At 49.2% G+C, this 12,693-nt stretch overlaps 1 protein-coding gene across 1 annotated transcript in view; it reads right to left on the bottom strand.

Annotated features, from left to right (window-relative positions):
* Positions 1-2,638: 2,638 nt before the first annotated feature.
* KL (klotho) overlaps positions 2,639-12,693 on the bottom strand; it is a 35,066-nt gene continuing 25,011 nt past the window's right edge. Inside the window, exons 2-5 of the mRNA XM_024570227.4 lie at positions 12,152-12,662; positions 11,165-11,433; positions 5,458-6,559; positions 2,639-4,942 (exon numbers count right to left, since the gene is read on the bottom strand). Of these exons, the coding sequence (XP_024425995.3) occupies positions 4,605-4,942; positions 5,458-6,559; positions 11,165-11,433; positions 12,152-12,662 (2,220 nt within the window). The 3' untranslated portion in view covers positions 2,639-4,604. The remainder of the gene's footprint in view (positions 4,943-5,457; positions 6,560-11,164; positions 11,434-12,151; positions 12,663-12,693) is intronic.

Raw genomic sequence — 12,693 nt, 5'->3', positions numbered from 1 at the left:
GCACCAGCCTGGGAACCAAGGGGTCGCCGGCTCCATGCCCACTCAGGGCACACGACTGGGTTGTGGGCCAGGTCCTCAGTAGGGGGCATGCGAGGGGCAACCACACATTGATGTTTCTCTTCCTGTCTCCTTCAGTCCCCTCTGTCTAAAAAATAAAATAAATAAAAACTTTAAAAATAAATAAAAATTTAGTTAATGGGCCTTCAAATATTTACCAACTGAATAACAAATATACAAACTTGCTCTTCGTCTGTGTCATTAGATGTTTTCAAAAGAGCAGGTGGCCCGGCAGACTGACAGAGACACATCTTCTGCCGAATTAACTCGGGATTCCATCGATCCAACATTGTGAAACGTGGACCTGAGAAAACCAGCTAGCATTATTAAGTGACGGTGAGGACTGATTTTTTTTTTTAGTTTCGTTACCAAGGGCATTCTAGGAAGATGTATATTTAAAGTCACAAGGAAGATAACTGAAGGGCTCAGGGTGAATCACACCGTCTGCAATGGTCCTTGGTTTTGTTGTTACTGAACTCTAAATACCTGGTTAACAACGAAGACAACAAAAATCACATGCATGTTAAGAACGGGGGGAATTCGTCCAGGAAAACAATGTCTAGGGCGGTGTTTTATTTACTGATGTACTACATTAGGCGCTGTGCTGTGACAGACATTCTCCCTGTTCCAAAGGTGAGGAGACTGACGCTCGGTGACCTTTTGAGTGTAGGTCTTGCTGACTCTCACCCTACACTTTTCTGACTCGATCAGTATGCAGGACGAAATATTTTCACCTCTAACCTACTGGGTCAAAAGCAGGGGCTGGCACGCCAGTGGCCACGTCTTTTCCGGGGTGAGCTCGCCGTATGGGAGGCGTCCTATCACAGCCATTAGTGGCATTTTTGAGCAGCGTGGTTCATACTGAACATTGAGTCGAGATGCTACAGAACAGTACAATTGCCCTAGTAATTTGGAAAGGGGCGATTTGAATTAGAGGAAAGGCTGAATTACAGACCATGTGAAAAGAAAAGCAGTTTAATCCTGAATTGACATTCAGGATTGCAAAACGCTTCTGTCCACAGAGATGTCAACAGTTAAGCTTCATTGTAGACTTACATACCAACGATTTCTATGGGTTACAGAGTTTAGAAGATTCTTTTACTTTTAAAGATTTTATTTTTATTTGTTTTTAGAAAGGGGAAGGGAAGGAGAAAGAGAGGGAGAGAAACATCAATTGGTTGCCTCTTGCACGCCCCCAACTGGGGACCTGGCCCGCAACCCAGGCATGTGCCCTGACTGGGAATCGAACTAGTGACCTTTCAGTTCCCAGGCCAGTACTCAATACATGAGCCATACCAGCCAGGGTACTTAGAAGATACATGAGGAAAGTTTAGTCTTCTAAGTTGTTAAATATGTCGGATACATTAGTTATGCTGCTAACTTGGCAGAGTAAGGCTTTGCTTGCTGGCCTGCACGCACCACAGAGTCGCCGCCAGGCGCTCCCAGCGCAGCTGACCCACACGGAGCTCCGGCATCCACACTTGCAAAACACGCCCCATATGTCTAAGGCTTAGCACCAAAGGAAAGGATGTGAAAATGTTAATCATTTGTATATTGATTGCCTGTTGAAATTACAATCTTTTGGATATGTCAGAAAAATACAGTGTACTCTAAACTTTATTTCTTCTGTGCTTTTTAATTTCTTTAATGTGACTACTAGAAAACTTAAAATATGCGGCTCGCATTATATCTCTTTCGGAGAGTGATGTTATAAATAATATAGAGGAAAGCTTCCAAGGCTTAGTAGATTCTAATATTGTCTGTGGAAGACAAAAAAAAAGATAAAAAATGTCCTTAATGAATCTGAATACCAGGCCTTTGAAACCCAGGCAAAATGAACCACAGCTCACCACTCAGTGCCCCTGTAGAGATGACCCCCCCCCCCCCCCGACCAACTACTAAGAGACGCGGGAGATCCAGGGGAAGGCTTCTATATTGAAGTGTATATATAGACACACACACATAAATATGTATGTATATACATGTATGGGGTGGGCAAAAGCAGGTTTACAGCTGTTTGTAGGAAAGCGACATGCAGGTTCTGATAATTACAAGCTTTACTGACTCAGAAGAACCTCACTCACACCCGCAAACCACCTCTGCTGCGCCTGTCTGTGACGTGGGAAAAGCCCAGCATCCCTGAGGGCAGAGTGTCAGCGGAGGAGGCAGTGCTCTGAGAAGCCGCTCACCGATGAGCTGAACGTGGGGGGCACAGATCCCAGAGGGCCCTGTCTCCTTCAGGCCGGCGGGAGCCACCAACCTGCCCTTGGGGCCCATGGGGACTCAGAGTTGGCGCGCCGCTCTCCCTGTAAGTCAGTACCTGACTTGGACGTGCCGTTTCTCTCCTCCGTACTTTGGCGTCTGCTTTGTCCCTCCTGTCCCTTCCCCTATTCGGCTTTCTCAGTGTCTGAAATGATCCCTCAGCTGCTCCGCCCAGACCAGCCTGGGGCGCCCTCTCTGACCAGTCCCCCGGCAGTCTGCTCCCTCTTGCTGTCAGGCCTATTTCTTCACCTCTGTCGTAATCTACGTGGCTTAGACAACTCAAAAAATTGTTCCAATAAATTCATCTGGCAACACGTCACATAATTCTAAAAAAAGGCAAAGTTGTAGGTAGATTTATTGTCATTCTTTATCAAGGGACAGAATTGCTTCTTTGTACACTCAAAGAAATTATTGTAGTGAGAAATCATTTTAAAATAACACTCATTTAACAGTAATTAACAATAAGAAATTAGTCCAACAAGTAGGAATGGCTGAGGTTAAATAAGTTGTGACAAGTCCATATGGTGGAGTTACTCTATGACTGTTAAAAACAGTATGCTTTTGAAGATACATGACAAAGGAAATGCACACAATACAAGTTAATAAAGATACATCACAATTTACAAAATTACCCGACTCCAATGGCGTTAAATAAAGTACATACATAGCCTGTGGTAACAGTGGCTACTCCAAGGTGGTGAAATCGCAGGTTAATTTTTTTGCATACAGTTTCTGTGTTTTAAAACTTTACAATGAATATATATTACTCTTATAATCAGAAAAATATATACACAAAATAAACTATGATTCTCTAGTTTCCAATTTGAATAAGTTCAGTTTTTAAAAGAGTGCCACCAAAAGCTTATCTTTCATGGAAGAAAAATCATACCACCTCTAAAGATGATGGATGCATAATACAGTATCCATTGTAACACGGTCGGCAAGACTGGTGACGCCTGGCACAACGCTGGTTTATCTTACTTGACACGGTGCTGGTTTATCTGAAAACAAATGTTGAGATCACCTGCAGCTCCAGCGTCCCAGATTTCCCTGTCTGGATGTCAGCAAGGCTCACGTCAGGGGCCCTGGAGGGCAGGACATCGGCAGCCTGTTCCAGTGTAAAAATTCAAAGCAAAACTGGCCCCCAGCTAGTCCCACTGTAATGGCCGCAGCAGCAGAAACAGACACTGGACCTCAGCATTCAGGAACACAGACGTTCCAGCGTGAGCAGGCCAAGTGCTTTGGAGCCTAGGAAGCACTTTTAAACCCCGACTCACAGAAAGGATGGCGCATTCTGAAGAGCAGAAAGTGAAGTCAGTCCTCACAGGATGAGTTATGACTTTGTTCTGACTCTCTCCAAAAGCGCACCTCACTCCCTCCAAGGCCTTTCTAAAAGGAAAGGGTTATAATCAAATTATTATAATCAAATTAGCCATCACATCGCTCAGAACACGTACTTTTCACGCCTTCCCTCCTCCCGGAGCCTGGCAGTGCAGCGCATTCAGCATCGCTGTGTGCTTCCTGAAGCGCCCAGCAACTCCTGAGTCACCCTTGTTTTGTGCAAAGTCATGGCGAGTCCCCCGTGAGGAGGCCGGCCCTGCACAAGGCCCCGTGACACAGAGCCTTCAAGGACACGGGGCTCAGAGGGGGCCTTGAAAGCCACCTAAAAATAAAAAGTTCTACAATTCGCTCTGCCAGGCATGTCACTGACCGGGTAGGGGTTAACGTCAGCAGCATCGGGCAGAAAGACTGCGTTTGAAGGGACTGCTCCCGCCGGTCATCTCTCCTGTATTCTGTCACCTTCCTTTTCAGGGGACACTTGGTTGGACAGAGACCGTTGGGCTTATTATGGCAGCTGGGAGATGGTCGCTTGGGACTTAACTTTGATTCCAACCCTTGCAATTATTACTTTGAGTGAACATATTATTTAGGAATGGGCACAGATAAAAATATCCTGACCTTGTCATCGAATTTCTGCAGAAGTGTTACAGAATGGTCCCCGTTTCCCAGGCTTTGGTTACGGAAGGTGTCGTAGAAACGATGCCCCTTTATTTTTTGACCACTCCTCCCTTCCCCCCAAAAGAAACCCCCAGGCCCTGTTCACATTATGTAAGATTTTACAGTCACCTATGCTGACTTCAAAACCTCTGTCACACGTCGCAGAAAGGTTTCATAGAAATCAGACGTATGAAATCTACAGCGTCACACCCTGGCAAGTGCAGATGGCGAACAGCTAATGCGTATGATAATTATTTCAAAATAAATAAACAGGACAATGTTCGGGACTATTTGTAACTTCTCCTGCCTTTCTTGGAGTAGTAAAAAATAAGAGCAAGAGAAATGATGAAAGCAAGGAGCAGAAAAGCCATAAAGGCCAGCAAACTCCTTCGGGTGTGGAAGAAGCTGCACTCGGCACACAGCGCGAATTCCTCCGGACAGAGTCTGCCCGGCGTGTCCGGGCCCGGGAAGCCACTGCTGTCGATAATGTTCCTGTAATGTTGCATGGACGGTTTGGGCTCAAACTGATTGGCAGCGTAACGGTAGAGGCCAAACCTGGGCGCCGTGCGGTCATTGAACGAATAGGCGAAGTAGCCACAGAGGTTGACCCCGTCCAACACGTAGGCTGCAAAAACAAAAGGACAGGAGAGGAGGTAGTGAAATACTCTGCACGCAACGCATGAGGCACCCATGGCCTTGGGACATCCGGGGAAGTGTTAATACCCTTTAACACAACTCTGGTTCAATTGGATTTCATCAGAAAAGGCTTTTCTGGGAAGACAAATATGGAGCTACATTTTACACGGTAGGTTTTATATAATGCAACCTACCACGAGGTGCTTGGGTCAATCTTCGTGCCCAAGAAGCGGGCGGGACTGCTGTGAGGTGTGGGAGGACGGGGGCGGGATAGTCTGTGCCTCCCAGGCCCAGGGCAGGTGGCCAGGGTTTTCAGTCTGCGGCTTGTGGCTACACCCCTTTATCTCTGGGGGAGATACCAACTCTCCGCAGGGCTTTCTCCGTGCGGCAAACACGGACAGCACTCCGCTCTGAAGGAGACTGCGTGTATACGCTGGAGAGTTTCTAACAGGTATCATGCCCTGGCTAACATGACCTTCAGGAGACGGTTTCCAGGGGCCTTACCTTTCAGAGCTTCATTCACGTACTTCTGCAGGTAATACACCCTCAGCCTGTCCTGGCCTGCTTGCAGGTCGTCGTCGATGCCATTGGCGATGACGTAGGTGGGCAGGTCCCCGTACTTGGACTTCAGCCAGCCCAGGACTTTGCGCAGGCCCCAGGGCACCACGGCCACCTGACTGGGCGAGTTGAGCCACGTGATGTCCGTCATCTCTTGCACCTCCAGGTAGTCGTTGTACTTGCTCGGGTCTTCTTTCTCCCAGTCCACGAGGATGGTGGTGTAGTGGCTTAACGCCAGAAAGTCGAAGGAGCCCCGGATGAGCCTCTTTTCCTCTTCGGTGAAGTAGGGCAGAAGGAAATTGTTCCTCTGGTTCAACCAGTCCCGCATGGCCCGCGGGTAGTCCCCAGAGCCGAACACAGGCTCCGCCAGCCAGCCGATGTCAAACTCCAGCACCCTCTCCGCCCCTTCTTGGTCCTTCAGGGAGGAAGGGCAGGCCGGCTCGATCCAGTCGGCCTGCAGCGCCAGGGATATTTTCCCGTTCTGGGAGCGTCTGAACTGGCCGTCGTAGGCGCGCCACGCCAGCGCGTGGGCCTTCAGCAGGTGGTGCCCGGCGCTGTAGGTCATGTTCCGCGTGTGCGGCTCGAGCAGCGTGATCCAGAACTTGACGTGCGGGCCGAGCTCCTGGAAGCACAGACGGGCGTACTCGGCGAAGGCCTGGGCGGTGCGGGGGTTCTCCCAGGCGCCCTGCCGGGCCAGCGGCTCCGGCAGGCCTTGGTGCGGGCTGGCGGGGCGCCACAGGGCCACCGAGGGCGTGATGTTGGCGTGCACGAGCTCGCTGGCCATGCAGCGGTAGAAGTGCAGGGCCGTGAGGTTCACCTGGGACCGGTCGCCCCGCGGCAGGACCCGGGCCCAGTCCAGCGAGAAGTGGAAGTGGGTGACGTGCGTTTCCTGCAGGAGGGCCACCTGGGCGCGGATAGCGGCGAAGTCCGCACACGACGGCGGCCTCTTCCTGGCCACGAGGCCGTCCACCTTCAGGAGCCCCTTGCTGCGGTGCACGTCCCACAGGTAGACGTGTGGGTCGGTGAACTGGGACAGAGCGGTGTCGACCTAGAACAGAGGAGCGTAAATGAGGCTCACCTGGACCGGCCGGGAAGGGGAGTTCCATGCAATTCTTTCAGCGAAACTAGCCAGCAGCGTGAGCGAAAACAGGACCCTTTCTGGCGGCACACTGAAATGATTTTTCATTAATACCAAGCTCCTGAACAAGAAAACAGCCCATTTTGTTAGCGCACGTTTGGCTTACCCCTCGCTCTCTTTGCGACTGTAACAGTGCTTTAAAAACCTGAACTTTTCCCTCACGCCAGATGACAAGCATCGGCTGCGATTCTCACACGTCTGTGGTCTGGGTTACGCAGCAGAGGATTCGGAGGGTTTTCTTTTGATACAAGACGCGACTGATGAGATGAGACTTCGAAATTTTTTTTAATGGCAAAGATAAAGGTTAACACCTGTGTGAGTGAGAGTCAGAACATGAAGTGGCATTTGAAATTAAACTGTGCTTCTTAAAATCACGTTCTGCACCGAGCGTTGCTCTCAGAAAAGAAGACGCTACAGAAGCAGAACGCAGCCTTCTATTAGCTTTGCGGCTGATGACGGAATTGAAGAAATTCAGCCTGACAGTGGGAAGCGATGAAGAATGTGGACATAGGAAATGAAATTGTCATCCACCCATAATGGGATTTTTTAACATAGCTTTTTAAAAAAAACTTAAAGGTGTTATTTACTTATTTCTAGAGAGAGGGGAAAGGAAGGAGAAAGAGAGGGAAACATCAATGTGTGGTTGCCTCCTGCACGCCCCCTACTGGGGACCCAGCCCACAACCCAGGCATGTGCCCTGACTGGGAATAGAACCAGAGACCCTTTGGCTTACAGGCCGGTACTCAATCCACTGAGTCACACCAGCCCAGGCTAAATTTTTTTCCTAATTGCTTTTCTGTGATTATCAACATCTGACATTGAAGCCTCCAAAATAAAACTAGGCATTCAGGAAAGTGGACACATTGTAAACTCAGAAAGTGGACACATTGTAAACCCACCAGGAACGGGATGCAGACTGAAAGTGCACCCTAGCCCACTGCCCATAAGGGGTCTCCTTAGAGAGGGTTACTTGGCGTGACCCTCTGTATAAAAGCCAGGGTGAGACAAACCCCAGCTTGCAATCCCCAGGACAGGTTTCCTGGCGGTTTTCTGGGGCCTGCTGCAAACGAGCTGTTGTGTGGTTCTCTGCAGGAGCTGGTGCTGTGTTCAACCAGGAAAGTCTTAATAAAAACAGCGTGTGGGAGGGAGATTGCTTTCTCTGGGGGAGGGTCCCTTGCAGCTCGCCCAGGAGTGCATCTGGGCAGTGTTACAGGGATGCTGTCAGAAGCATCTTCCCACTGCAATGCACCCGCAAACCATGCCTCCTCAGCTTTGCAGGAGAAAAGACTTGCATGCTCTTTTGAGGGAAAAGTGTCCGCGGCTTGAAGGAGTTTTTTGATTATTTTTACGGAACTCTAAGTTGACTAAATTCGTATCTTTTCTACCATAATTATCCAAAAACACCAGCTTTTATTCAGTCCATTTGAAAACAAACAGGAGAGACTAAAGTACAAGTTTTGGGGAGGAAATCTATTTCTTAAAAATACAGGATATTTAGAAATGATAGGCTTAAGGCAAAATTCTATCTAAACTCCATTAGTTAGTTGACATATTTCTTAATAAAGAAAAATGAGCTAATAAAGCCAAACCAGTCAGGAGGAGTGGATAAAAAGCGTGTATTTAGCATCTGATGGAAGAGCCTCGCTCTTCACATGACCAGTGTTAGAGAAGCCCAGGCCCCAGCATGCAGCGGGCTCTGTACCAGGTTCACGATGAGAGTTAGTAGCTGTGGACAACACTGCGAGCTGGCAAATGGGTCCCTCACAGCGGCAGTCCGTGGGAATACACCTGAGGTCAGACGTCACACAGGTTGTGTGTCTGAGGGGTGTGATTTGTGTGGTTTTTACAGTTTCTCAAGTGAAATGCGTGCCTCATTAATATGAGGAATTTTAAATGCTAGGCCGGATGGAAAAGGTTCATTTTGATGGTTTAAAAGTCACTTCTCAGGACTTTAATGTAATATTTTAGAAGTATAGAGGTGTTGCCTGTAAATTAAAACATTCGCCCATAGTCCTAGAAACTGCCCCCCCGCAAAAAAAAAAAACAAAAAAAAAACTTGTTTGCACTTTGTCAGTTAAGAAGCTAGCTTGGGAAGGGCACTGCCAGAAGAATACAGAGCTCACAGTGAAAAGCAGAAAAAATAAAGCTACAGTTGCAGCCCTCCCCGACTAAAGATCTCCCGGAGAAGTTCAAGTCGGCTGCGAGGTGGAGAGAGACCTGCCTAACCCTGTGTTTGGCTGCCTCTGCACAGGAGAGCCCTGGGGCTCCGCTGGGTGGAGGAGCAGGCCCCCCGAGCTGATGACGTAAATGGGGGTGCAGCCTGACATTGGATCAAATTCTAGAACTAGTGCTTCTAAGGGGTAGGAAAAGGGGTCCTCGGCCCACCCCCCTCCCGCCTCACTGCCATACTCGCTGCATCTGATCACGGTGTCTCTTCTCTTTTGAGGAAATAGGATACATTCTTAAGACTTTCTCACTCACTATCTGTCTCCAAGGCAAACCTTTCTGCCCTTGGGTGGGGGCCGAGCAGAGAGAAAAGGGGCTCCGTCCAACATCTCTGAGCTCACACCACCTGCACAGGCATGCTGGCGGGCACGGCTCTTCACAAAGGACTGAACGGGGATTACTGCCCAGGCTCAGGCTTCCATCGGAGATCGGGGAGGAGCCTGCACCCTCGATGACAAGGGGGCACTAGAGCCCCACTGGGTACCCCGCTCACAGGACAGCAGCTCCGATAGGGAGGCTGCAGTGGGCTGAGGGAGGGGAGGGGAGGAGGCTGGAAACCCCCACTGAGCGGGCAGAGCTGCCAGGACTGGGGGTTGCCTCAGACCTCCTTACTCACCTGCAAGGAAGGGCCTCACTTCTGAGATCGCCACTAAAGCTAACTGGGGGTCTGAAAAAGACACAAGAGTAATACAGACCCACGAAACACAGAGGAAGCGTGGTGTTGATATGCTCTCCTTTAACTAAAAGGTGACAATTTGATATTTACAAGAAAAAAGCAACCTGTTTCAGTTAGAAGGCCTTTCCTCAGATCCAAACACTCTTCCAAACACTTCTGAGCTGAAGGGTTACAGGACAGCCACTCAGAACGGCCACCTCTGGCGTGTTGGCGTGTTGGGCTGCAGGCACTCCCAGTGGATGCGGGGTGGGGGGTAGGCTCCCTGCACTCTCCTTAGCTGCCTGAAGATGCACCCCCTCCCCGAGTTTCAGCAGCCAGGGAAGACTGGCCCTTGTCACAGAAGAGGAGACTAGGAGTCAACTCCACACCCAGACGAACTTGGTCCCAAACTGCCGTAGTTCCCACCTGTTCTTACAAGGGCCCGTTTATGTTTCCTGAAAGTCATCTGCTCTCCCTTAGGAGACCTCTACCCCCTTCCCCTTTCCCTCTTAACACGGCGTTTAAGCCTGGCTTCTAAGCCACCTCGGGGTTGCTCGTTTCTCTCTGAGTATCTCCCGTGTATATCGGAGGTACACGTGTTAATAAACTTCGGTGTGTTTTTCTCTTGTTAACCTGTCTTTTATAACAGGGTTCTCAGCTAAGAACTCAGAAGGGTAGAGGGGACGTTGTTTTTCCTCCCCTGTAGAACCAAGGAGTTGGCTAGACGCACCCAAAATGCCAAATCCGCCTGCTTGTGCTCCGATAGTGACCTTGGTCTGTTTCCACGCTCTGCTCGGCAGCAGCACCACCACCCTGCCCACTCTCCACACGCTCGGTCCACTGTGTGATCTGCACAGCCATCGTTTTCTCCCCGGGCTCCTTGCAAGGCAGGGGTCAGGCTCGCTCACCTCCTCGCACACCCCTCAACCGAGCACCCCCGGCCACCAGCCAGGGCAGGGCGCATGCTGAGCATCTGGCAAGTGCTTACTGTTTGATCAAACTCTAGAAAACAAATTCTTTTAAAATTAAAGGAAATTGGAGCTTGAACTTTTTAAGTTAAATAATTAAAATAACACTGAGAACAAACTACAGAGAAGGTGCTCCGTAAATACTGGCTGACGGTTTGAAGCGCTTCCCCTCCCCCATCCCCGTGACTGGCGCTCCAGACAAGTTCCAGCGAGGGTTTTCCTCCTCTGCGTCCTTCAGCAAGATTGGGGACCCTCAGTGACGTCTCAGGAGGAGGGGGCTCTGCCCACCGTGCCTGCCTCGGGCTCAGCCGCTCCACTGAGGCCTCGGACAATGTGGAGCTCCGCGTTACATCTCATTTATGGAACAACTCAACCACTCTGAAAGTTTTGAAAACTACTGTGTTAAAAAAAGAGTGTATCTTATCAGATCTTAAACACTAATATATGTTCTGTTTCCCTTTGGAGGCTGATGGGAAGTGAAGAAGCTAGGTGAAGAAGCTAGGAAGGGTTTCGGAGAGAAGGAACAGGGTTGGGAAGGACACCACCCCTCAGGAACCACGTAAGGCCGAGGAGGAGGGACAGGAGCCGGGGCCCCCTGAGAAGGAAGCTCCGCTTACTAGCGAGGGGGCATGATGACACCGCTGACTGCTTTGTCAGCTGACTTACTTGAATGTAGTTGTCAGCAATTCCCCAAGCAAAGTCACAGGGAAAGGTCCCTTCTAGTGGCTGGTTTTCAGGTGAAGGAGGGAAGCCATTTTTCTCTATCAGCTGTTGGTAGAACAAGGCTGAAGACTTGGGCAACAATGTCTTGTCCTGGCTCAGAAAGTCGACGTAGAAGAGCCCACGCCTGATGCTGTAGCCTCGGTGCCACTCGAAGCCGTCCAGGAGGGACCACGCCGTGTACCCGATGACGGCCACCCCGTCCAGCCTGATGGCTGCAAAGGGAAGAGAGGACAGGAGCGAGTGACCCTTCGCTGGACGCTCGCCCACGGTGGGGGAGCGCTGGAGGCTTTCCTACCACAGGAGATAAATTCCGCGGTGTGCTTATTGTGTGGCAAACCCACGGCCTACAGAAGCTCTCATCCAGCCTGGACGACTCTACAGATAAATTCTTCACAAATAGACTGATCTCCAACACGTTTTTATTTGGGTTTCCCTTATTTCCGGTGGCTGCCCTTTGGGCCTGTCTATCTCAGCACCCAACATTGTGTCTGACGTAATAAATGAAGAAAGTCTTTGAAAGCATGAAGTGCTGACTGTTTTCTCCAGATGTGATATTCCTTTTTTTTTTTAATCTTTAAAGTGCCTCATTCGGTACAAACTGTAAGAACCCAAAAACACGTAAGGAGAGCTAGATACCCTGGGACTTACTTAATCCTTCATGTAATCTAAAAATCTAGTCATTCTGAAAGTCAAGTAATTTCAAACATTATAATCCAGCTTCTCATTTACCAAATAAGTTAAAAAGTTAATTTAAGCTCCTCAAGTCCCCAAATGAGAAAGGTGTGACATGAATTCATTCCTATTATGGCCAAAATCAATTTCTACATTATGATCAAAAACTGTAAATTCACATAGTTTATTACAGATCATCTTGGAGATTCTTTTACCAGTGGATTTGGGCAGGAAATCAGAATTTTATCCCAATCCTACCTTTTAAAGTTTCCATTATAAACTTTTTGAGGTAATACATATATTTGGCATCATCTTGCTTGGTGGTCCCTGAGACGAACCAGCCGTTTTCCACAATAAATATCTGGGGGTGGTTGTATTCGAGGTCGACCCAGGACAGCAGCTGCCTCAGGCTGGGAGATTCCACTTGGCGGAACTTCATGGGAGGGTCCAAGAGTTGAAAACTCAAGGTTGGTCCAAAGGAAAGAGCAAAAAAGTCAGCTGTTCCTTTGATGAGCCTTTTCTCAGGCTCAGTGAAGGCAGGCAGGAGAGATGAGAGGTTATGCTTCATGCTGGCTGGGTAGTCGCCATCAACGAAGATGGGTTTGGCAAACCAGCCGAGAACAAAGTCAAGAGACTTCTGGCATTCTTGGATGCTGTGCTCTGTCATTCTCCGAGGGCTGATCCAGTGGGAACTTAGGGCGATGGACACCTGGCCCCCCTGAGTCGGACGGAAGGACGTGTTGTAGAGGTGCCAGATTTTGGCATGAGCCTAAACAAAACAAAAAGCCTACGGTAAATTG

This window comes from Desmodus rotundus, chromosome 13 (genome assembly GCF_022682495.2).
Source record: "Desmodus rotundus isolate HL8 chromosome 13, HLdesRot8A.1, whole genome shotgun sequence".
Classification (NCBI taxonomy): Eukaryota; Metazoa; Chordata; class Mammalia; order Chiroptera; family Phyllostomidae; genus Desmodus; species Desmodus rotundus.
This window is presented reverse-complemented; position numbering and strand designations above follow the sequence as displayed.